The sequence below is a fragment of the Poecilia formosa genome, unplaced genomic scaffold, assembly GCF_000485575.1.
Source record: "Poecilia formosa unplaced genomic scaffold, Poecilia_formosa-5.1.2 Scaffold496, whole genome shotgun sequence".
Taxonomy (NCBI): domain Eukaryota; kingdom Metazoa; phylum Chordata; class Actinopteri; order Cyprinodontiformes; family Poeciliidae; genus Poecilia; species Poecilia formosa.
The window spans coordinates 182,280-207,689 of NW_006800435.1; the positions used below are offsets into that span (position 1 = coordinate 182,280).

The 25,410-nt window shown below is 42.6% G+C and overlaps 2 protein-coding genes across 3 annotated transcripts in view; one reads left to right on the forward strand and one right to left on the reverse strand.

Moving 5' to 3' along the window:
* The first annotated feature begins 132 nt into the window (after positions 1 to 132).
* armc8 (armadillo repeat containing 8) lies at positions 133 to 16,784 on the forward strand. The gene is made up of 22 exons (XM_007578895.2): positions 133 to 432; positions 2,194 to 2,270; positions 4,747 to 4,818; positions 5,889 to 6,031; positions 6,108 to 6,205; positions 7,063 to 7,155; positions 7,264 to 7,344; positions 7,431 to 7,506; positions 7,587 to 7,677; positions 8,588 to 8,648; positions 8,736 to 8,936; positions 9,806 to 9,901; positions 9,998 to 10,080; positions 10,777 to 10,858; positions 10,953 to 11,039; positions 11,208 to 11,300; positions 11,414 to 11,563; positions 12,493 to 12,588; positions 12,741 to 12,836; positions 13,656 to 13,728; positions 15,433 to 15,526; positions 15,609 to 16,784. The coding sequence occupies exons 1-22, from the start codon at positions 388 to 390 to the stop codon at positions 15,640 to 15,642; spliced, it is 2,022 nt and encodes a 673-aa protein (XP_007578957.1). The 5' UTR covers positions 133 to 387; the 3' UTR covers positions 15,643 to 16,784.
* A 4,056-nt stretch (positions 16,785 to 20,840) lies between these two features.
* Positions 20,841 to 25,410, reverse strand: part of kcnh3 (potassium voltage-gated channel, subfamily H (eag-related), member 3) — a 67,807-nt gene continuing 63,237 nt past the window's right edge. Inside the window, exons 11-14 of one of the 2 annotated variants that reach the window (XM_016664562.1) lie at positions 24,118 to 24,374; positions 23,290 to 23,390; positions 23,131 to 23,183; positions 20,841 to 22,384 (exon numbers count right to left, since the gene is read on the reverse strand). In XM_016664562.1, coding sequence (XP_016520048.1) covers positions 21,437 to 22,384; positions 23,131 to 23,183; positions 23,290 to 23,390; positions 24,118 to 24,374 — 1,359 coding nt within the window. In that variant the 3' untranslated portion in view covers positions 20,841 to 21,436. The remainder of the gene's footprint in view (positions 22,385 to 23,130; positions 23,184 to 23,289; positions 23,391 to 24,117; positions 24,375 to 25,410) is intronic. The other variant, XM_016664563.1, reaches the window with a different exon arrangement.

A 25,410-nucleotide genomic window follows, 5' to 3' on the forward strand; every position in this document is an offset into this window, starting at 1 on the left:
ATATATTATATGATGAAAATAATATTCTAATGAGGATTTCCTAACTTTGTTTTAATTTTGACACTGGTTTGATCTTGGTAACGTATCGAATCGGGCTGAAAAGGAGGACATCTACGTCACTCTTATAAACAACATTTACCTAAGCGGTAAAGCCATAGACTGTCAGACAGCTCGCCAACAAAACCAGGGCTGTTTTGTTCTATATCCAGTAATAACTGTCACAACCGAACTCACACAGGATTCTGGTGCGTAATTAGGAAAGGAGAGCTCGTGGAAAGCCCCGTGGGACGGCCGCCGTTACTTTTTAAAGCCGCTCATAGTTGCTCTAGGGGGCGGAGTGTCCGCGGAGTGCTGCGCCGATTGGGGCGCCCGTTTGGAGGAAGAGAGATGGCGTGCTTGTTGGAGGCCCCTCTCCGCATCAGTGTTCTGTCTGTGAGTCTCACTCTCATAATTTAAGCCGGTTTGCAAAATGCTCCCCCCAAAATCAAGCGGTTGATATCATGGAAACGGTCATAAACAGCTAGGGAGAGTTAAACCCCAGCATTAGCTTTGGAGGCTAAACGGGCTCAGCAGCATGTAGCTGTGCTCCTATATAGCAGTTAAGGGGAACGTTTTTTACTACCCCTTCGCTCCGCCGGGTGGAAACATATGAAACACTATTACTGACGAGTTTGTCTCATGGACGCCCGCCCCAGCGGTGCTCACCCAAAAACAAATGAAGCAACCACAGGAGCTGTCATGTCAGTGTCATTTGGAGAGAGTTAGCAGCTAGCTGCAAATTGAAAGTGTTTAAACAGTTTAAACATGTTTACATACCACATAAAGCTCCAATTGAAGACAGTAATGGGAGTTAATTTCTATTTCCACTACCTGTTATAATTTGTTTTAAACCACTGAATCTCCTATTTAGTCTTACGTTTGTAAACTTGGCGTTGTTAAGCTAACGTCAAATGCTGTGAAGTTAGCAGTGTACAATTAAGCTAACGCAGCTAATACATCTGTCAGCTCCATAATAGTTTTAAGTGAATGAAAATAAGCCAAAGTGTTGCCATTTTTAGGATATTACAAAACCTTTAAACTAGAGTTAATGGTTACTTGATATTATTTAGCTAAAGTTTAGTGAAGGTTAAAAAGAAAACCCAAATTTTAGCTACACAGAATCTTAAATATCGTTTTGTTTGCGTATTTTTTAGCATGAAAAGCTACTGCAATATGTATATTGTACCAATATGCAATCAAACTATGTGAGGAAGCTGCGAACAGAACTGTGCAGACCCGTGATGTTGCAGGTGCAGTCATGTTGTGTGTGTGTGGGCATCCGGAGCCATCCAACAGTATCACGGTGCTGTTAGCTGGCGAACCTTTGCTTCTCAGGGGGAGAGTTCTGGTCCAAGCTGTCAGTGGAATAAACAAGTTTTCTGGTGTCACATGCAGCCGCATTAAATGACACATAAAACAGCTTTGTAAGGGGGCTGCTAGACTGAAGACTTCTGTATGCATCAGAGAGCACATGATTATTTCTGTGCGAGTTAAGTTGTGTTTTGTGATTTATGTTTGAAAAGCTCATGAGATTGTTGTTTTACTGAAATGCTATGTATTTGTCCAGCATGTCAAAAAAGAACATTGTGCTGGAAATTTTTTAGATTTGCTTAAGTTTAGTAGCCCTCTCTACTCAAATCTGCACTGTTGTTGTTTGTATTGTGTAAGAAAACAGGTGAAGACTTAATCATTGTATTCAAAAGTAATTGCGCTCTTCCAGATAATTTGCTTTTTGTGGTGTCGCAACCACAAGATTTTATGTACTTTATTTAGTATTTATTTGACAGACCAACAGTGGCATCCATTTTTCTTCAGTTTCCCTGAGTCAGTCCTTTGTAGAACTATGACCACATTTTTCTGTAAATGCAGCTGGATGCTTTCTTCCAGGATTGCCCAAGCTGGAGAACAGCATCCAAACAGGACGATGCTACAGTGAGAGATCCAGAGTCCAGGGCCACGCTTTAAATATTTAGGAGACCAGGGGATGATTTTCCTTTAACTTAACAATTATGCACAACTTTGTGTTGGTCACATGCAATACCTGTCTAATGCATTGAAGGTTGTTGTTTTAATGTGGCAAACCAAATAATCTGAACACTCGGAGTTCATCTCTCTGGATTCGTATAGTTATATTTACTGGTTTTGTCTATGCAGGAAGTCACCGCCACCAGTCGCCATTATGTTGACCGACTTTTCGACCCTGACCCACAGAAAGTGCTGCAGGGAGTCATGTGAGTCTAGCAGCGCTGAAGTTCTTCAGTTAAGCATTATGTTTTAAAAAAAAACTGCCTTTTTCTTTTGATTCTTTTTTTGACCAATTGTTCTGTATGGAAAATACATTAATGATTCGCTTATACAAATAAGCAACAACACTGTTTTTTTACCAAAATGAATCAGTTTATAATAAATGAAGATGAAGTATTTTTTACATGTAGTTTCTATGATTTCTTGTCTTCCTGGTTTATAAATATGACAGGTATTATATGTCATCTCAGTGCTGGGTTATATGGGGAAAAAAAGCGTATCACAATATGTATTTTTCTATTTTTATTGGAGGATTTTAGTGTTTAAAGTTTCAAATTAATCCAGTTTATAAGATGGCTTTTATCTGAACACAAAGTACAATTAAAATAAACATTATTAATGATGACATTTATTCTTAAAAGTCGCCCTTAAATGAAACAGAATTTCCTCAAGCCTCCTGGAACATTATGGATTACAAGTGAAGAATAAAAAAAAGGGGGGGGGGAACATTTACAAACTATATGAAGATGTAAATATGTTTATGCGAAAACCTAAAAATAGGGAAAATCAAGTTGACAGGTTGCAATCTGTCTTTTAAAAATGATTTGAAAAAAGGGGAACTAGGTACCTACCATTTGATACACCACACATATTGCCTGTCACATTAGTTTTCAAAGCCTACCTTGGTCTTTGATATTTTGATTTTCTGTTTCTCCTTTTAGTTATTTTATTTCTCGGCTATAATTCTACATGGGGGACACAATTATCTTGGCAGTGAGCTGTACGGTAAGGGCGGTTAAAATAAAATAAAATAATTCCCAAAGCCCTTTTTGGGAGAACTTCAGCAGAGACTTGTATCTCTAGACTCCACAACAACCATTAGATGCTAACTGGTAGCTAACTGGTCCCAACTGGTAGCTTGGTAGACACATGTAAACCTATGGAATTTGCTAAACTTTACTGGAACTGTAACAGGAATGTATGACCACTGTTGAGAATCGTAACAGATCAGAGATCCTGTGGGCCTGTTTCCCTTCAAAGAATGGATTCACTTATTTTCCAGCCATAACCATACGTGGACAAAGCAACACAGAAGTTGTTCATCAGATATAAAATCAATATTCTTTCATCTTCATCTCAACACCCAGACCTAAATCCTGTAGAAAATCTTTGTGTAGATGCACAGGTCAGATTCCTCTCTGTGTGCTCCAACTAAGTAAAGGTTTTGAGAAGATCAAGTGTTGTCCTGTCGGCATGTAGAGGTTGTAGATCATATCCAGTTAATAATTCTATAACTGCGTGCCGTGATTTGGGTTATTTTAACGTAGCTCATGTTTCAGCATATTATGGAAGCTCCATTTTTCCAATGAGAGATTTTCCTGAAATGAACCGACGTGTTTACATGTACATGTTTTCATCTGATACTCTGTATCAGAACTCGGCATAAGGTAGATGACACGTAGTCTGACTGTTTCCTGGTTATTTTTATCCCGTGAGGTTACTAGCTCTAGTTACGGCTCGTAGCTCTCTGCTATCTAAACTCCAGCTGCACTTTTCCACCAGCTCCACTCAGCTCCTGTTTGATGTAACCCTGGTCACTGGCACAGCAGAAGAAAAGTTGTGTCAATATATATGTGTTGATTAAGTGCATATTGGGCTTCAGATTTATAGAAATCGATCAGTTACATGTGAATATCTTCTGTTTCACCTCAAATAAGCGTATCAAGTCTTTCATCGCTGGTGCAATTATTAAACCATGTTTTTTTTTTTTGTTTGACTAAAAAAATGACAATTGGTTATAATATGACTTTTCCATGACAAAAATGAATTAACATAGCAACGTGGTCATCACATTGTCATGATAAAGGGTTTGCTCTCTTACAAATTTCTTCTTTTTGTTTCTTTCTTGCCACACTTTAATGTTTCTGATTGTACAATGTTTTTATTTTTATTTTTTCAAATTAAACAAAGATGATATGGGTAAAAACAAAATGCAGTTTACAAATTATATTATTTAATAAGGCAAAACTATCTAAAATACAGTAGCTAAATCATGAATTAATTGTTTTTAACTAGATTTTTTTCCATTCAATTTCATTCCCCACACTAAGACCTGATTATAACCTCATCTGTAAAGTTGAGAAATCACTTCACATACACCATCATGACTGACAGCGCTAAGACCCTCCTCCTGGCTCTGATTGGTTGTTTCTGAGCAGCGGCAGCGGTACATTTCTGCAGATGGGGGGAGGACCACACTCCTACTCTCCTGTCATGGCAAAATGACAGTTTTAACAAATATGTAAAAAAAAACAACACTTTTTTTTATTTACATATGCAAGTTACATACTGCAGCTTTAAATATTTAAGTGTCACAAAAAGCAAGCAAACAAACAAATGAACTACTGTATCCAAAAAAAACTCTCATCTATCTTTTTGTTTTCGTATTTGTCTTTCCGTTAGTGATATGAAGAATGCTGTCATAGGAAACAACAAGCAGAAGGCCAATCTGATTGTCCTTGGAGCTGTACCGAGGTACTCTGCACATCTTTTCTCTTTCCATTTATTTTTTTCTTTCTCTGTTGTTTCAAGCGCATCAGCATAAATATGGTGGTAAACAAACATTAGCATAGATCACATCTGCTGTGTCAGGTCTGCTGACTATTCCAAACCTGTGGGTTTTTTTATGGCTTTCTTCCTTGTGTGCTGCTGTCTGTGATCTAATTTACATTTAGTAGTTTATGAGACATAATAAAACTGAAGTGTTGGTCTTTAAGTTGTTTGATGATCTCATCTGTAGCAAATGTAACACCAGATCCTACATTCACACTGACAATAGTGCAATACTTTGTAATAATCCAGGCATTTTTTTTAACAACATGAGCTTTTTATTGCTGACCTCAGCTTCTCAACTTTATATGCTCTCCTCTTGTTATTGGTCCGTTTACCTGGAAACAAAGTCAAGTCTTAAGAGAAACAATGAGGCCATGATTGAACAAAATATCAAATCTGACTCTCACATACCGAATTCAAAATGTTATTTTAAGTGATCTAATGAAAGAAGAATTAAAGTGACAGATTTAATAGTTGGATGTTCGGTACTCTACAAAATCCTACCGAGTATTTTTGTTTGCTTTCTAGCGCAATATTACGTATTACATTTAAATGGGACAAAATTAACTTTTCAGCAAGATATAGGAGTTATTATTGAATTATAAGTCAATAATTATGTAATATTGATGAAAAAGTACTAGACCCTCTGGCAGATAATTTCATGTACATCATGAGTGAAATGTCTGGTTACAAGTGAAATAATCTCCCAGTGGAACTAGAACTTTTTCATCAGTATTAAGGAATAATTGACTTAGAACAAACTCCCATGTAGGGCTGAAAAGTTGTAAGTTAGTTTTGTCGTATTTCAATTGTACTAAGATATTTGCAGGAGAAAGTAGACCAAAAATACTTGGTAAGATTAGTTATTTTTGCAGTGTCAGTCTTGTCCCTTGCAGGTGATGAAGTTGGTTTCAGGTTTTTTCTCTCTCTCTCTCTGTCTTTCTCGCCTCCTCTCTTTCTCTCTCTCTCTCTCTCTCTCTCTGTGCTTCCAGGTTACTGTACCTGCTTCAGCAGAGCTCATCCAGCCTGCAGCTGAGGACGGAGTGCGCCGTGGTGCTGGGCAGTCTGGCCATGGGCACCGAGAACAACATCAAGTCCTTGGTGGACTGTCACATCATCCCCACCCTGCTCCAAGGTGAAGCTATAAAACACACTGCCGTGCATGCAGATAAGAAAATGAGGGCAAAACGGTCGTTCCTTTTACTTTGCAGGTCTCTTGTGTCCAGACCTGGTCTTCACTGAAGCCTGTCTTCGATGTCTCAGAACTGTCTTCATCAGTCCCGTTACGCCTGTGCAGCTGCTGTATACAGTAGGTCACCTTGAACCTGACTCTGTGCAGCCCATGTTTACAGGGCCTTCCTTCCCTTGCAATTCTAGATCCTTGCAATGTGATTATTCATATTAATACATCGTTTAGGTCCTATGCACTGCAAAAACACTAAATCTTACCAAGTATTTTTAGGGCTGTTTCTAGTGCAGATATCTTTACACACTTGTAATAAGGCAAAACTAACTTGCAAAGAAGCTGTAAAGCAAGATGGAACTTGTTTTGAGTCAATAATTCCTTAATATTGATGAAAAAAATCAATATTAAGTTCCACTAGCAGATTATTTGATTTATAATTAAACATTTTTCCCGTGTTACAAGTGAAATAATCAGCCAGTGAAATTACTTTTTCATCACTATTAAGGAATTATTGACCTAAAACAAGCTCCTGTATCTTGCTCAACAGTAACTTTTAAGTTAGTTTAGTCTTATTTCAAGTGTTCTAAAATGTTTGCGCTAGAAACAAGACCAAAAATACTTGGTTATATTTAGTGTCTAGGCATGTGTCTATTTGATTACAGCATTATTTTTCAGATGACTCTTCTGTACATCCAGAGGAACAAGTTGATTTATTTTACAGCAGCATTAGAAACCACTTGGTGACGCCTCTGAGGTGAAGTCGATGCTTTCCGAACTGGATTCAGTGAGGATTTGATGCTGCAGGAACTTAATCGCAGCTTCACTGTTCAAATTCAAAAATACTTTATTGATCCCAAAGGATCAACTTCACATGTATATCCTCCACTTTGCTCTACATTTATTTTCAGAACTGTAATGTAAAGGTGCTTGTTTCTGTGAGGCCATGCACATATATAGTGTTGTTGTATGTTTTACTGAAGGATCCCACTGTGATTCCCCATCTCATGTCTCTACTGAGCAACTCCCAGAGAACCCAGGAGTACATCACTCAGATCTTCTCCCACTGTTGTAAGGTATTTGACAGTATTCAGTCACACATGAACATGATGGATTCAATCTCACACACACACACACACACACACACATCCAGACCGTAATCTGCTGCTGATTGTTGTCCGCAGACCCCAGAGCACCAGACGGTTCTTTTCAACCACGGCGCCATCCAGAATATCGCCCCTCTGCTTATTTCACCCTCCTATAAGGTACGCAGCTCCTCCCAGTGAGGTCGTCTGATCTGTTCTCACCGTCAGTGACGCGAACATCAACTTCTACGTCATTCCCTCCTCAGGTCCGGATGCAGGCGTTAAAGTGTTTCTCAGTCCTGGCCTATGAGAACACTCAGGTCTCCATGACACTGGTGAATGGTGAGATTCTCGCCTGCTTTTGGTTTTCCCTCCACTTTTTCTCCTCTTCTGAACTCTGCTGCTTGTTCTGTTTCTGGCAGTGCTGGTGGATGGTGAGCAGCTCACTCAGGTATTTGTTAAAATGATGCAAAGGGATCAACCCGTTGAAATGCAGCTAACGGCAGCCAAATGGTGAGTGTTGCACCAGGTTTTTCCAGTAACACAGCGTAGTTGCAGTGTGTAACTTTTACAAATAACGCGCTTCTTTTTTTTCTTTCTTTTTTTTACATATTTGGTAAAACTGTCATGTCCAAACAGTATAATATGAGACAGATCATCTGTGAAAAAAATCAAGGTCCTTGTGCTTAACGGCTGTCTGTAGAAACGCACGCTCCAGTCAGAAAGAACCAATCAGGGCCAGGAGGAGGGTCTTAACACTGCCAATCACCCCAACTGGGCGTCTTATGAAAACACATTGGCCTGTAAAAACAGAATTGGTTGGGTTGTTAAAATTTGGGCTGATTTTCCTTTGGCATATTTTTAGAAAGTATTCATAGGAAAATTTAGTTGAAATGCCCATCATTGTGTGGCAGAAAAGAACAAGAGTTGTACATTTTAATAAATGTACATCTTCTTACACAAATTTTATTAGTTCATTTATTTTTAAATGTCTAAAATCTCTCAGACCAGAATCTGTCATGAATGCTAAAGCTAGTTAGCATAGCACCCAGTGACAGCAGATGAATAGTTTTTCTGGAACGGGAAGTTGTTTCTCCGCCATTAAGTAGCTTATACACGAGCATGATTGACAGCCGAGGCCTTTCTCCTGGATCCAATTGGTCGTTTTTGGTCGGTAGCTGTCTGTTTCTGCAGATTGTAAATTAAGAATTAAGCACTGGTAGGAAGTGGAAGGGCTAGATTTTTTTTTGTATTCCACCCCCCACAGGTAATCTGTCTCATTCCATACTGTTACTATATGTTGCCAGTTTGAACAAATCTGTAAAAAACACACTTTTCATAAAAGTTACACACTTCAGCCTTACAGTTGGAGCGTGTTTGTTGTTTGCGTGGACCTCATGTGCGGCTGCTGTTTCCGTTCCAGTCTAACCTACATGTGTCGAGCAGGTGCCATCAGGACAGACGACGGCTCCATAGTACTAAAGGTTTGGATCTTTTTCGCCGCTGCATGTTGTCCTAACTACCGCCGGTGAGCCGTTTCTGTGCGACGTCACTTCCTGTTGTGTGTCCAGACGTTGCCCTGCCTCGTGCGGATGTGCAGTAAAGAGCATTTGCTGGAGGAGAGAGTGGAAGGTGCAGAGACGCTAGCCTACCTGATGGAGCCCGACGTGGAGCTGCAGAGGATCGCCAGCACCACCGACCACCTGGTGGCCATGTTGGCCGACTACTTCAAGTATCCCAGCTCTGTGTCTGCCATCGCTGACATCAAGAGGGTGGGTCTAAGCAGGCCTGTTGCATGCATCTGACTGAAATGGAGCGTTTAGGTTATATGAAACAAGTTACCTATGTTTCCTGTACCAGTTGTAGAAAGATGTTTCATTGCACGGTTTGTGGGAGAGTGGTGATCTCCTCAGTTCAGTGGAAACCTTTTACAGATTATTTACCCTGAGTAATTGCTTGAACAAGGAGGAAAAAAAAAAGTTGAATTCTAAATTAATATTTATATGACAAATGTATGTCTAAAATATAACTTAAACATCGAATGCATTTAATTTATTGTTTTTGTCATGACTATAAAGACATGACAACTTTAATATTTAAAAGGTCTGTTTATTGGCCACTAGGGGGCGATTGTCTTAATCCACCAACTGCTGGGTTTGTAAATTGAACAGAAATCCTGGTCAGTCTTTGGTCTCGGCTGCTTGTGTTTTGTCTGGGCTCAGTCTCACCTTCTGTCTGTGCGCCGCCGTTAAGTAAATGTGTAAAAATTGGATAAAAAATGGGAATGAAAATCAGATCAGATCACTCCTGACCTAAAAGGTTTTGGTGATTTCTAAAACTGTCCATTTCAATACTTGCTCATAACTGTGCCATCAAACAATCAGGATGGCCAAACTGGATTGTGATGCGATTATGTCTTTTTTGTGTCATATGACAGCATATTTATGTACTCTACACTCTTTGCAACTTAATTTGAAAATCATTTGCTTCAGGCGTTCTCCCCTCACCCCCTTTAACCTCTGATTCTTTCCCAGTGGGCTTTTGGGACTGGATGGGTTTGTTTTAAATGTTTTACAGAACCTTTATTGGTTAAAACTAAAAGCTGTCCGTACTGAAATGTTGCACCTGTCCCACCCTGCAGCTGGACCATGACCTTAAACATGCACATGAGCTGAGACAAGCTGCTTTCAAGCTCTACGCCTCTCTGGGCTCAAATGACGAGGACATTCGCAAAAAGGTTCTGGAGTCAGTTTTTTTTTCCCTCTCACCCCCTGCATGTGTGGTGATACGAACACATGCTCATGTCCCAATGCACCGCCTTTGTTTTCTTCAGATCACAGAGACGGAAAACATGATGGACCGAATAGTCAGCGGCCTATCGGAATCCAGCATTAAAGTGCGGCTGGCAGCGGTGAGGTGAGCCTCTCTCAACTCCGTTTTCCACTTTGAAGAACAACTTGTGCATCAAGTAATGCCTGCAGGGTTCATTTCAACTTGGGAGCTCTTCATACTGATGCCATACTGATGATAAAACCATAAACTGAACTTCAGTGTAAATACGCTGAACTAAAATAGTGCATGAACCCAAGATTAAAGGTTACACCTACAATATGCAACTTTTACAAAAATGTGTTTTAGATATTTGTTAAAACTGTCACCATGTTGAAACGGTGTAATATGAGACGGATGATCTATGAGAAGATGGAGGCGTCTGCAGAAATGTACTGCTCACAGTCAGAAACAGCCAATCAGAGCCAGGAGGAGGGTCTTAGCGCTGTCAATCAGTGCCGCATACGTGCCGTGTCATGTGCTGATAGTGCAGAAACGACTTGCATCTGGTGAACCAGATGTAGTGTAGCGGAGAAAAAGTGAAAGGTTGTGAGCAACGCGTACTCGAGGGTGATTGACAGAGCTACGACCCTTTTCCTGGCTCAGGTTGGTTGTTTTTTTCAGAGCGGTGTATTTGCTGTAGGAAGGAGGCAGAGGAGCCAATTTTTTTTGTCTCACATTAGTTAGTGATAGTTTTAACAAATATATAGAATCCATTTTTTTTTTTAAATAAAAGTTGCTGTAATGTTTGTTCATGTGTGCATTTCCCCCCTTCCTCTGCAGGTGTCTTCATAGTCTTTCCCGGTCAGTGCAGCAACTAAGGACCAGCTTTCATGATCACGCCGTGTGGAAGCCCCTCATGAAGGTCCGTTTGATCCGACCTCCATTCGGCTTTCTCGCTGAAGTAAGACTGGAATCTGCTGCAGCCCTCAGGCTGTTCACGATGTGTTTGTGTGCAGCTGCTGCAGAACGCCCCAGATGAAGTCCTGGTCATGGCCTCCTCAACACTATGCAACCTGCTGCTGGAGTTCTCGCCAAGTAAAGAGGTGACGATGTCACTTGACCCTGAAGAAGCCGTCACATCCAGCTGTTCTCAGAGATAGTTGATCAATTATATGTGGCTCAGTTTGTAAAGAGAGTACATTTTTAAATGTAACGGACAGTAGGCCAGTTTAAAGCGGATCTGTAAATGAAGTTGTTGTCGTTTCCAACAGCCCATCCTGGAGTCTGGGGTGATAGAGTTACTATGCAGTCTGACTCAGAGCGACAGCCCTGCTCTCAGGGTAAATGGCATCTGGGCCCTGATGGTAACGAGCAAACTTTTGTTTCATTATAGAGTTCATTGTATTAAAAAAGAAAGGAAAAAAAAATGGTGATGGAGAAAACTCCCATCTTATGTGTACACATGATGCGTTTCCAGAACATGGCGTTCCAGGCCGACCAGAAGGTGAAGGTGGAGATCGTCAGGTGTCTGGGCACCGAGCAGCTGTTCCGCCTGCTCTCCGACCCCGACACCAACGTGCTGATGAAGACTCTGGGTTTGCTGCGTAACCTGCTGTCAACGCGCCCGGTGAGACATAATCTTACCAAGCACTTCTGTTCTTGCTTCTACTTGAAATAAGGCAAAACTAACTTACAAGTAACTTGTCAGCAACATATAGAAGCTAGTTTTAAAACAATAATTCCTCAATATTGGTGAAAAAAGTACCAGTTCCATTGTCTTGTTATAAGATAAATGATCTGCCAGTGGAACTATTACTTTTTCATCAATAATAAGGAATTATTGATTCTGCAGCTCCCATATCTTACTGAGACTGAAAAGCACCAGAATAAAGACTTTTATCATGTAGTTTTTGGTAGAAAGAGAGAGAAATGATAAAAACAATCAGTCATCCAAATGGAAATTATTGAGCTTGTTTTAATTTATCATGCGATTAATTGATTTATTGATTAATTGCTTATTGCAACAGGCTCAGATAGAGGCTGATATCGGCCCTCCATGGTGCAGCGTTTTCTCCTGTCAAGTTTATTAGTTAGAGCACATTTCAGCATCCAGGCAGTTCAAAATGCTCTACACTATAAAAATGTAATAAAGCAGCTAATTATGAAACAAGAAATAGACATTACATTTTGCCAAATACCATCATCAAGCGTATACAGATCAGATAGCTGGGTCTTTAGCCTTGATTTGAAGTTCAGTGTTTCAGCTGTTTTGCAGTTTTCTGGCTGCTTGTTCCGGATTAGAGGAGCATAAAAATGCTGACACTGCTCTGGGGCATCCATTGCCTCTGACAGTAGAAATAATCAAAAACAGAACGCTGTGCAGGAAATGCAGACACACCAGTTAAAGGTGAGATTCAGGCTGGATTTCTATTGGTTGAGGGCTCAGCCAGCGCTGCGTTCAGGCGTCTCCCTGAGCCGTAATGTGCCGAATGTGAAGGATTTTCTCCATGCACCTTTAAACACTGACCTCCCTCTGCTCTCTCCTCGTCCTGCCAGCACATAGACCAGATCATGAGCTCTCACGGGAAGCAGATCATGCAGGCGGTGACCCTGATCCTGGAAGCCGAGCACAGCATAGAGGTCAAAGAGCAGGTGAGCGTACGAAAGAGGATTTCTGTGCAGCACTTGGTCCTGCTGCTGCACTGCAGGATGGGATTTCTACATTTTGTCCGAGTTAAATCTGTGGTCAGCTCAGATGAAAGCACCCACTCTTTGTTTTTTTTTGTTGTTTTTTTTCCACTCAGACGCTTTGCATCCTCGCCAACATCGCCGATGGAAACACAGCCAAGGAGCTCATCATGACAAACGATGACATGCTCCAGAAAATTAAATACTACATGGTACGGCCCAGCGCTGAACACAAGCTTGCTTCACTGTAACTTTCTGATTCTGGTTTTCAGCCTCTTTAAAAGAAATGCATTTGTTTAGCTAGAAACTGAACATTTATTTCATTTTGTTTAATTGGATTCGTATCACATGAGGACGTTTCGTATGCTCTTATTACTCGCGTTGAGAATAATCAATAACTTCTATAGGAGAACGCTTTGATGATTTATTGTTATGACTGACGTAAAAATGTTTAGAGAAAAACTATCGATTCAGGATTTCAGGAAACATTTGAGGAATGAATCAATAATGATGAATATAGACATGTGATTAATATCAATACAGCCGATAGAATATTCCCTGAACCGCCAAGCCAGAACCGCACAGCATTCTGAGAGATGTAGGAAAAGGAAAGGATTCAACTGCTCAACCTTTGACAGCGAGCTCAGCTAGTTGGTGGCATCAATTAACTCAGTCTTTGGTTACCTAGCAACAACTGTTGCTAAGTAACTTGGGTAGCAGCAGTTTTATGTTTTGCTGCACTGCTTCATAACTACTTAAAAATAATTTAAAAAACAACAGTGGAGTGAAACTCTGGAAAGAACAGGAGAAGTCTCATCACCAGTCTGACAGTATTCCACATAATAAAAAAAAAACTAACCAATAATTACTAATATTGACAATTATCAGTACTGACTGGTATATGAGCTGATATGATGAGTTTTTCAGTCGTGTTGTCGTTCTGAATTGTGCTGACGGCTCAGAAGGCGTTGGTTTCGCTGCGGAGCGGGGACGTGTGTCTCTGACGTCCTCTCTGTCCTCCGTTCCCACAGGGACACTCGAACGTGAAGCTGCAGCTCGCCGCCACCTTCTGTGTGTCCAACCTCATCTGGAACGAGGAGGACGGTAAGGACTGCTGCCAGCTGCTCGATTCAGATTACAGAAGAACTCGGATTAAAACAAACATGGCAGAAAAAGAGTTTCTATTACATTTCTGTTAGTCGCAGGGTTTCTTTTAGTCATTTTTTAATGTACCCTTTTAAAAGTTGATCGGTTTTTGTTGTGAAGCTGAAAAGTCAAACCTGGGCAAAATTGCTACATTATACCAGTCAGCAGTTTTATCATGACAAAGTAAAGTTTAAATATGGAGGTGTGTTAGTTTTAACTTCTGTTTAGATTTTGTTTCTGTTCTCTTAAATCCCAACAATAAGTCGCTCTGACATTAACTTTTAAACACAAACAGATCAGCAGCATGTTTCCATGTTGCATGTTTAATATGCCGTATTTTCCGCACCTAAAAACCTTCAATTTCCCCAAAAGCCGACAGTGCGCCTTATATATGGACCAATATTGAGCCACAACAGGTCTAGCAACTACGGTAAGCAGCCGCCGACTTCATTTTCGCCTGTGGAAGAAGAAGCGCGCGGTGCATGCTGGGATAGTTGTCAGAACGCTGGTTTGTTAATAAAGTTTGACTGACCTATCTACCTACCGACCGTCTATAATCAGGTCGTCTGCAGGTCATTTAGCACCACGTTCTCCACCAACATGCTGTGTGCGAACGGAGAAGGGTGACCATCGTCCGGCCACGCCCCGGCCCAGTCGCGGAAGGCTCTCCTCGCCGACCGGAGTCGGACTGTTTTGTTGACATTCTTTATGTCAACAAAGTGGCTTTAGACATTCACCAGGGTGCTTCACTAGGGTTACCAAGGGACCAACCCTATACATTTAAAGCCGGGGGGCTGGGGGGGAGACAGAGACTGCGGCGGCAGTGTGTCGGTTGGTCTGCGTTACCCAGAAAGCAGTTGGGCACAATATCGCAACACCAACACCGCGAGTGAAACAATGACTGGGCCAGCCTACTATATAATGTACTCGTGGACCAACTTTTTATTATCACACATCCACATTTGTAAAGTACGGAATAAATCGCGTCCCGAACTGTAGCGTCTTGTTCTATGCGCCCTATATATGAAAAAAAGTTTTAAAATAGGCCATTCATTTAAGGTGCGCCTTATAGTGCAGAAAATACGGTAATTAATTACGCTTTTCAATCAACCAAAACAAAACGGTGTTAGTTTAAATTGTGTTTCAGTGTGTTTTCACTGAGGAACATTAGAGTGTCTGGTTGTAATGATCGGTTTCCAGTTTATTTCAGATTTCTCCCACATCATTTTTCAAAGTACTTTCTTGTCCACTGGAATCTGGTTTAAAATTTAATGACCCAGCCACAACCAAAGTCAAAACATTAGCTAGAAAGCACAGCAAAGTCTTGATATTAATCTTAGAAATTTTCTAGAACAAAAAATGCGAAAAATGTGTAAATATTCAGGAATTTCCAACTTTTTGTTCTGAAAAATTTCTGAAATTAAAATAAAAACTTCTGAATTTTTTTTTGGCAGTAATTTACTCTGTCTACAACGGCCCCAGTTCGCCGTTGTAGAACGATTGAAGACTGGGTATAAATCGATACCTAGTCGATTTATACCGACTTCTTTTTTTAAAGAAGTCCGAGTACCGAGTCTTTTTTTAAAAGTAGAATCAGGTTTAAAATCCTGGAGTCTTCGACACGATGATGAAGTTTCCCGTTTGCTCCCGGTTGTGCGCCAGGCTCTCAGGATCGCCAGGACAAGCTGAGGGAGATGGGCTTCGTGGACGTCCTGCACAAACTGACGCAGTCAGCCGACCCCAACCTCAGTGACAGGTTGTTCCAGAAACCCCCTCTGCTCCTCCGTCACCAAAGTCTGACCATAACCATGACGACGATGTGTTTGTGTCTCTGCCAGGGCGAAGACGGCGCTGCAGCAGTACCTGGCATGACTACAGTGGGCAGCGATCCTCTACTGCCAGCCTAACTGACGGTCATCTAGAGGACGCCTGCCGCTGCCTCTTTGGGTTTATGTTGGCTTTCGTTTTGAGACTTGCACAAAGACACCTTTTTGTTTCGTCTTGGACCTGTGGCCCGCGTTTCTCCTGCCTCCCGTTTCCAGCGGTTCTTCTCGGCCCCAACTCTTCCTGGAGCAAGAGGAGGCTCCGAGCGTGTGGCTGTTTGGTTGTTGGAGAAATTAGGGAAGTTTTACTTTTTTTTTTTTTTTTCCTTTTGTCTGTTTTTGCTTGAGAGGTAACTTTCTGGTGTTTGACGTCAGATTCCCGTACATGCGCTGGTCTGAGGCCTCTCTTCTTCTGGGACTCCTGATGGTGGAGATTTGGAACAGGAGAACTTCCTGGTGTTTGGATTAATATTGCTGTTAATATTAATGTCTACCCAAGGCATCACTAGCAAGGATATATTTGGAAGAAATGCCTATTTTGAAACTTTGGGTGTTTTATTTTTTTGTGGACATATACCTCGTAAATAAATATAAATATATACATATATATATATATATAAATTTAAACATAAATATATATTTTTGGATTTTTATTTTCCCCTGTTCTCAGCCCACTGACTTCATCCTGTCCCGCTACACCTCCACTCTCAGCACAGTTGGACCTGCAGCCTGATTGGATCGCCATTAAAACCCTGAATTTTGTCTGCAGGGGTGAGAACGGAAAACAAACCCAAGGATCCCAGATTTCTAAGTTTCCGTTGGTGACCGTGAAGAGGCTGCCTGCACTCGACGCCCATCACCTCTGCCCAGTGTCCTTTCAGTCCCCATGAGAAGTGTAGATCCAGAGCTGGTGGTGCTTAAACCAATCTGCTCCGTTATCAGTGGACCAGAGGAGGATTCACTGTGTCACCCTCCCCCCCTCCTCCCCTCTACTCCTTTGTCTGTGTGTTTGTCAGAATGAAAACATGGACAGGAAGCCCCCTCCTCCAATAGGTCCACCTAGCGCTCCGGTGTAGAACCTCCCCTCCATCCAGGGGTTTTTAGTGTTGCCCTCTAACATTTCAATCCGTACTGAAGTTCTGATAGAATGAATGTTACAAAGTGGAAAATATATGCAGACCCGCAGAAGGATTCCTTTGTGTTGTGTGTTATTTCTTCTGTAGGGAGGCTGCATAGAGTTTTTGTTTCAGACCCAAACCTAGATAAAGCTAGTTAAAGCTGCAGTATGTAGCTTTTTTTTTTCTTTTTGCATATTTGTTGAAACTGTATGAGAGATAATTTGTGTAAAAAAAAAAAAAAAAAAAAATTTCTCTGCCTTCTTTCTCCCAGTGCTCCTAGTACTTATTAGAAACAACCAATCAGAGCCAGGAGGCGGGTCTCGGCGCTGCCAGTCAGCTAGCAGAACCTGTCCTGAATGCTAGGCTGGTTAGCATGGCCACCAATGATGGTGGATAAATGATTTTCCTGTAATGATAGGCCATTTCTCTGTCATTTAGCAGTGAGTATATGAGATTGATTGGCATCACTAAGACCCGCCTCCAAGCTCTGATTGGATGTTTTCAGTTTCTTCAGACACCAATAGTAGCTCAGAGAGGAGGTGGAGGACCTTGAATTTTTTCCCCCACAGATTGTCTTGTCTCATACTCTTTGTCAAACATGGTGACAGTTTTAACAAATATATCTAAAAACAACATATTTAAAGAAGTGACAAAGTGACATACTGCAGCTTTGATGTATTCATTTCTGATGTAAACCCACAACATTGCAGAGCCTGACTTTTAATATTTGGTACTAGGAAGCGTCTAGATGCTCCTTTTAGTCTTTTTTGTTTTGGGTAAATTTCTTACAAGAATAAAAATACGGGGTTAATTTAACTATATATCTATATATATATATATATATATAGAGAGAGAGAGAGAGAGCTATATATATATGCTTCGACCTTGTGATGGTCACCGTCACGGCTGAGTACGGTTAAAGAACGGGTTCGTTATCGACACCAACAACGTGGCATTTGTGACTGTAACTCCGTATCGTTTGACAAAGATGTCAGGCCCAAAATGGCCTCTTTTCTAATTTTTCTTAGTGTGTTTCTGGCTTGAAGCAAAGGAAAGTATCCAATGAAATGAAGGTGCTGAACTAAACCTTTAATATTCTTGGTTCATCTGGAGTGAAATAAAAGTGAGTCATTGTTAATGTCCATGTCCCCACCTGCTCATTAGGTTTGACTCCGTTCTGTTGTCACGTCGTGCCACCAGTGCTCCCATCGTCACACTGAGAGACTCCAGTTCTGCTCCGCTTCCACGGAAAATGGCTTCCGACTGTCGGCGGTTCTGAACGGCCCGGTTCTGTTTCAGAGCGACGACGTCATCGCCGCTGAAAATGAGGCTGAAACACTTCGACGCACTCTGGTTTGCACCCAGAATGAATGGATGTTTAGTGCCTTTCAAAGTGTTCACATTCTTGGAATTTTTCCACATTTTGTCACATTACAACTAAAATATATTATTTTTGTGATTTCAGGTAGAAAAGAATAGAATATACTTTATTGATCCCCCAGAGGGAAATTGACAAGATATTTCATCCAAAGTGTTAATATTAGAAATGGATGTAACCAGAAACAACATAAAATTTATTCAAAAATATGTACACAACTGTGATATCATAGGCAATTTCAAAATGGCTCAATATAAAATGAATAACGAGTATGCACATGGAGATATGTTGGTCTATAAATACATTTACAAATGAGTTCTGAAAAAACTTAATGACACTCAGAGTTGGACGTTACAAAACCTGGCAGACTGAATAGACCGGGACTGCTCCGGTCCGGTCCGGTTCTGGAGAGCTACGGTCCTGCAACTTTAAGATCCATCCGTTCTCAACAGACGGGGATCAAATGGCTGAATTCCCTCAGCAGCAGCCATTCAGCTAACGAGCCTGGAGTCGAAGTCTGAATTTTATTTCTTGGTGGCCCTAATCCTCTTCCACTCGGTCCCAACTTGTTGCAACCCAAATCATTTTCATCCATCACCTTGTCTCCATGTCAACCAGATTACACCCAAATCAAGCTGACCCTTCTGGGTGCTTAACCTGAATTCCTACCTGCTATTTGGAAATTGTTTCTTTTTCAAAACAAAAAACAAACAAACCTCAAAGACTCCACTCTTACAAAACAACACTTCTTTATTTTAATGTATGTAATCCCAAGTTTAAATTTGTATGTAACAGCAGTCTGTAATAAAATACATCGGAAACCCAGCAGCCTCCACCAGGGGGGGCAGTTTTCCCTCCGGCCTGAACAGCTCAAAAGCAGGCACGTTTCTCATGCAAAAATAATAATAAAAAAACATGCATTTGATTTAAATCCCAGTGGGGTATCACTCCGCATCACATCTCACTGCAACCCCACCTCACCCACGTGGCGCTCAGGATCTGAACTCCACACATTCATAGGAGTTTTGTTTTCCAGTGTGTAGAAAGTCCAAGAAAGCGTTCTCTGCCGTTTCTGTAACAAAGTGGGGGACCAGAAAGCTCAGGGTCTACAGCGAAGAAACCAGGCCAAGGTCCTGAGGCTTCTGTAGCGTAGTGGCTCTGGCTGAAGTCTTGTAACCCCCCCCAGGCGGTCGGAGGCGGCGTGTGTGTGTGCTACATAAGAACTGTGAAGGGTTCCACGTGACGTGCAGTACCAACCCACCGCGTTTCCTCTGCACCAGAGCCTAAACGGAGCGGTAAGCGTTTCAGAGGAAGGTCAGAGTGTTCTCAGCAGGGGGCATTGATGGCTTCTTCTGGGTAAAGTTGGACTGACTGAAGGGACCTGTGGGCCGGTGAGAGGGGGGGGAGGCGTCTTCACATGGAGAAGGCACGAATGGCTGGATGGCTAAAGCTCAGGGGGAAATGTGCGACGTACAATCTGAATGTGCTTGACTTGAAAACTACAGATGCAGCCCAGTACATGAAAATGGCATTAAATGGTTTGGTTTATTTCAGCAATTTATTTCGAGAACAGAAACTATTCATGGTGACGTTATGAGTTCATTTTGATAATTGTGGCCTACAGCTAAAAAAACAAACCCTAAAATGAAGGATAGAGCAATAAAAAAAAGGGATTTTTTGGATGTGTGGCGCCGTTTCCTGTTTTAAAGCTGCAGTATGGAACGTTTAGAAGAGATATACTTTCACGTATTCGTCACCATTACAGATAATCTGTGAAGAAAAATTGAACTCCTCTCAGTACCAACTAGAAACAACCAATCAGAGCCAGGAGGCGGGTCTTAGCGCTGTCAATCACCCCACCATGAGGCGCTTCTCCCGCTTGTAATGGTAAGTTTGTTTCGCCGCCATCAGCACATTGAGCAGCGAGTACATGAAATTGATTGACAGCTCTAAGACCTGCCTCCTGGCTCTGATTGGTTGTTTATTCAGATGGCAATAACAGCTCAGAGAGATCAAGCTTTTCAGATTCTCTCATAACATAATGCCATGATATGGTGACAGTTTCAACAAATATAAAAAAACATATATATAAACATATATATATATATTTAAAGTTACATACTGCACCTGTTGTGCTCATTTTCTCCTTTCACTCCACGCCATCGTTTTTTATTTTAAGCAGGTTTAAGCAGTCGCAAAACCTGAAACTGCTGCTGCGCAAGCTGCTGAAGATGTTGTTGCTAGGCAACCAATAAGTGAGCTAGTTGATGCCACCATACCAGCATATTGAGCCATGAGAGGCTGAGTCGCTCCAGCCTTTCCTCTGCCTACATCTCCCAGAATGCTGTTTGGTTCTGGAAATGAGTTTGGTTTAGTTATTGAACATTCTATGAGATGTGTTATCTATTGATATTGATCACGCGTCTATCATAATATATGTATTATTTAGCTGTTGCTCAGCTCTACCTCCATCCCACAATGCACTGGTGTGGTACTACATACTAAAGTATAGAGTGCATCTCTGCATTAAAACCATTTTCTATGTCGGTTTGATTGGGAATTTTCTTTTGCTGTAAGCCATAGTCATCAAAACAACACAAACATTTATAATATAGTATATATATTGAACCTATAAAACACATGAGTTTTGCTTGACAACTGAAATTCCTAACTTAAATAAAGTTTCTGAGTCTAGCTTGTTGAGAAGCAGCTTATGGAGCATTTTAGGATCTAAACTGTGGTTCTGTTTTCCTCTTTGGCATTGAACCCAAAGGTACAAAGTACTTTAATTACACCATGAGAGAACCAGGCCTCGCTGCTTTAGGGAAATGAGTGGTATGAGGGTGTGCATCTGTGTGTGTGTGTGTGTGTGTGGGTGTGTGTGAGTGTACAGGGGCAGATGATTGCCTTCCTTTAGAAAATAAAATGTGGAGTGAGAATGAGCGACTTTACATTCCAGGCCCTGCTGTGAGGACTCGGACCCACCAGCTGGGGGATGTGTGTGTTTGTCCGTGCCTCTGCAGGGGGAGACCTCTTGGTATTTAAAAAATAAAACCGATATCAGATGGGAGAGGGTGTGAGAGAGAGAGAAAGGGACAGAGGAATGCTGTCTGGTTCTGCGTGTCAGGAGCTGAAGGCATCGACTCACGCCGCAGTTCTGCAGGATTTGTGTCACTAATAATCGGTGGGTGAGCCGGTGAGTGATATGCTAACAGAAGGCTGTTAGCATAGACTGTTAGCGTAGTCAGGAAGCCTCCCAACCATCCCAGGCTTCCTGTCTGAGACGGACCAGCTTGCTGCTTCACCGACCGCTTTGTTCACGGCTGCATCGCGCAGCAGAAACCCGCCTATTGCCCTGGATCGTCCTCGTCGATGAAGCTGAAATCCTCCGTGGAGGTTTTGCTCTCTTCTCCCCGCCAGCCCCACTCCTGCATCTCCACCTCCTGCGGACTGGCGGCGGCTCTGGCCTCCTCGTGGCGTCTCTGCAGATTGCACCTCGCCGGAGTGTGAGCGTCTCGCTTTGCTGAGCTCCCAAAGTCCAGAGACACGGGAAGGGACATGGTGGAGGGATGGACGGGCGCTGCGGTGGACGCGACGGCAATGGACAGGGAAGGCCTCAGCCGGCGACCCCTGGGAGACGAGGAGACGGACGAGGGAGCCGAGCGGTGTGAAGACAGGGGAGGGGGCGTGTCCTGAGAGGGAGGCGGGGGGAGCAGGCCTCTACTGCCACAGCTGGTGGGCCGCGATGGGCAAGAAGAGAGAGATGGCGAGGAGGAGAGGGAGACGGAGAAGGACAGCGACAGTGAAGGGTTGCTGGAGCGCAGCGCAGGCTGGTCCTCCAGGGACGGTAGGAGGATCCCGTTGCTGGGGGACACCTGGGGGCTTTGGGACACTGGGGACCCCTTCAGAGCTTCTCCCTTCGATGACAGGAAGCTTGAGCCAGTTGCCACGGGGCTGGCTGGGGGCTGTGCTGATGCTGATGGAGAGGAATCAGGCCTTTCTGGTGAGTGATGAGTCGGGAGAAGGCATCGCGGCAAACCCTCGCCCTCCGGGTCTCCGCTGTCCAAGAGGGAGCCGGCGTCCTCTATCGGGGGGGAACGCGGCGCTGCTGCAGGCGCCGGCGGGAACCAGGGGCTGGACAGCAGCTGGCTGGCACTGCCCTGAGGCGGGGCCAGGTTTGGCACTGCGCTCATCAGGATTGGCTGCGGGGCAACCTGGAGGAGGGGCTTCAGCAGGCACGCCATTTCCCGCAGCTCCTGGCTGAGGTTGGACACTTGTTTGGACAGAGAGTTCATCTGGGAGAGGAGGAGACAGAGACACAACCAGACGGTCACATCGCTTCACTAAAGAACTCTGTCAGTCCTGTTACCAGGTACCAATTCCAGCCTAAGACCCAGAACCTCATCTGAACGTTGACGTAGAAATGTTTGCCTGACGACGGATAAAAGGAGCTACGATAAAATCACTTTAAGCTTTTCAGACAATTTTCAGTTTAATCAATCAATCAAAAAATCATTTCAATAGCAGGTTTTGGCAACAGTTCAAAGTTCTTTATGTAATAAAAACACAAAAATAAGAAGTCATAAAGACATCACACAGTCACCAAATGAGAAACCAGCAACAAAACCAATACATTTGATCCAAATCATCAATACATATCAAAATATGTTGGTCAATATTCCAGTGATTATGGGTCAAAAGCTCAGAAGGTTTTCCTTACCAGGGTTTTTAGCCTGGATTTAAAGGAACTCAGTTGTTTTTGTTCCAGATCAGAGGAGCATTAAAAACAATCCACCTGCATTGTTCACATTACATGCATCAGCATCCGTTACCTGTCAGGAGTCATCATACGCTGCTACGAATTACATCAGTTTACTAATGATGACATTTGTTGTGAATTATCGCAATGAGTAAACTAAACTGAATATGACCTGAGTCAGCGTTTATTTTATAGAATGGGATGAAAATTACAATCCGGGGCTAAAAAATCTCAGTCGGCAGGAAAAATGCGACAGTCATGATGCATCAGGTCAGAACTTACCTCCTCTGTCAGCTTCGCCACGCTCTGCTTGATCTCAGAGTGCTCACGCATCCCTGCAGACAGCGGGAATATTCAAGGCTTCCATATTAAGCTCCCAGGAAAGGAAGAGAACACACACCATAGATGGGGTAAGTGTGTGTGTGTGTGTGTGTGTTTTACCTGGGTAAGGGGAAGGTGGAGCTGCAGTTGACAGGCTGGGACTGAACTCAAACTTCGGTGAGGAGGTGGAAATGCTCTCTGTTTCGATGCCGTCCACAAATCTTTGCAGGACAGAAAGGGTTAAAGGTCAGAAGCATGACCTTTAACCCTCCTATCTGTAGCGGCCGCTACAGATAGGAGGAGTACACTTCCACCAAAAGACTCAAAAGAAATTCTGAGATGAATCTCTGAAATGTTCCAGAAAAATAAACAAAAAAAAAAACTAAAACTTGGAAATGTCTGAGATTTTCTGAAGTCGAACATTTTCGACTTTTAAAAATTTTCCGAGTGTCAAAAGTTGAAGATTTTTTACATTTCAAACTCTTTCTTGAAATTTTCTTAGATTAATGTCAATTTTGCAGGGTTTTATTTCTTGCTAATTTTTGACTTTTAAAGCTAAATTCCCTTGTTCTGAGATGAATCTCAGAACATTTGTTTTTTTTTTTGCAGAAATGTACATGCATCTTTTTCCTCTCTCCATCGGCCCCGGCACGTGGTCAGAATGTCGATCCGGTCTGAACGGACAGTAATCGCTGCGCCGCCTCTCCCCGGGTCTTTACACATCTACACATCCATGCAAACCATTCAGCTGCAGTCGGAAACCCTGCAGCAGGTCCCATATGATCCACCAGCTATGCAATCTACCGGTTGCCATGGCAGCCAGACACCGATTGCAGCAGAGTCCACTGCAGTTTATTTCTGTGGCTCTGAGGTTGTGTCATTACACGTTTTATGATTACAGTTTGCACCTACAGAGAGAAAGCGTGCGTGTGTGTGTGTGTGTGTTACCTGGGGCTGAGCTCGGGTGGAGCGCTGCTGAAGCTAACCACTGGTATCTGCAGGGTGGAGGGCCGTGAGTGCTCGGTGGGGGCCCTGAAGGGCCGCGGAGCCAGGAGGGGGGAGCGCAGCGGGGAGCTGAGGCCCCTGCTGAGATGCAGCGGCGAGCGGGGAGCCCGGGACACGGAGCTCTGCTCCTCGTCGCCCTCCTCGTCCTCACGGATGGATGGCAGCTTCTTCACCAGGCCGCCGTTGCTCTCCCAGTCCTTCTGACACACAGCAGGGTCAGAGGTCAGAACTCACCTCCCAATGTAATCAGCAATAACAAAAACTCTTTGAAGAATTTTGAATGAATGTGAGCGTTGTACTTCCCTTGGGGATCAATAAAGTATATTTTGAATTTGAATTTTGAGTCATCAGACCGACTGAGCTGAAGGAGAACGGACTGCAGTGTCTTAGCTTCACCAGTAGATGTCAGGCAAATACAAAAGTTTGTCTGTGATGATTTGTTTAAGCTGCTGTTCAAAATAAAAAATCCAAATTTGTTCACTGCAGAAACACAAACTCTTACCAAGTATTTTTGGTTTTCTGCAAATATCGTACAACACTTGAACTAAGACAAAACATAAGAAACTTTTCAACAAGAAATACGGGTCAATAATTTCTGAATATTGATGAAAAAGTACTAGTTCCATTGGCAGATGACTTCACTTATAATTATGTTTTTCCCAAGTCATAAGTGAAATTATCTGCCAGTGGAAAGAAATGCTTTTCATCAATATTAAGGAATTATTGTCTTAAAACAAGCTCCCATATCTTGCTGAAGAGTTACGTGTAAGTTAGTTTAGTCTCGTCTCCAGTGTGATAAGATATTTGGAGAGGAAACTAAACAAATGTAGTTGGTATGATTCTGTGTTTTTGTAGTGAACAAGCTGGACAAAGTGTGCACTCCGTTCCTTTTCTTTTAAAAGGTCTTTACTTTCATCAGCTCCGTCGTTCAGGTTCGTCAGTGTTCGGTTCAGTTGTAAACAGAACGCTTGTTCAAAGACTACAATAAACGGAAATAAAAAGTTTAACTTTAAATTCTGTTTGCCGACGTTCAGCGCAGTGTCAGGTTACACTTGTAGATGGACTGGTGAAGCGTGAGGAGTGTTTTGCTGAGCTGCCCTGGAACCCATGTGGTTCTATCGATCACAGAGGGATGACGAAGTGGGTGGGAGGCTCAGTCTCTGCCTCAGGCTATTCCAACTATCTCTGTGTCAGGTACAGGAGTGATGGCAGACTGGGAAAGGAGGGGATGGATGG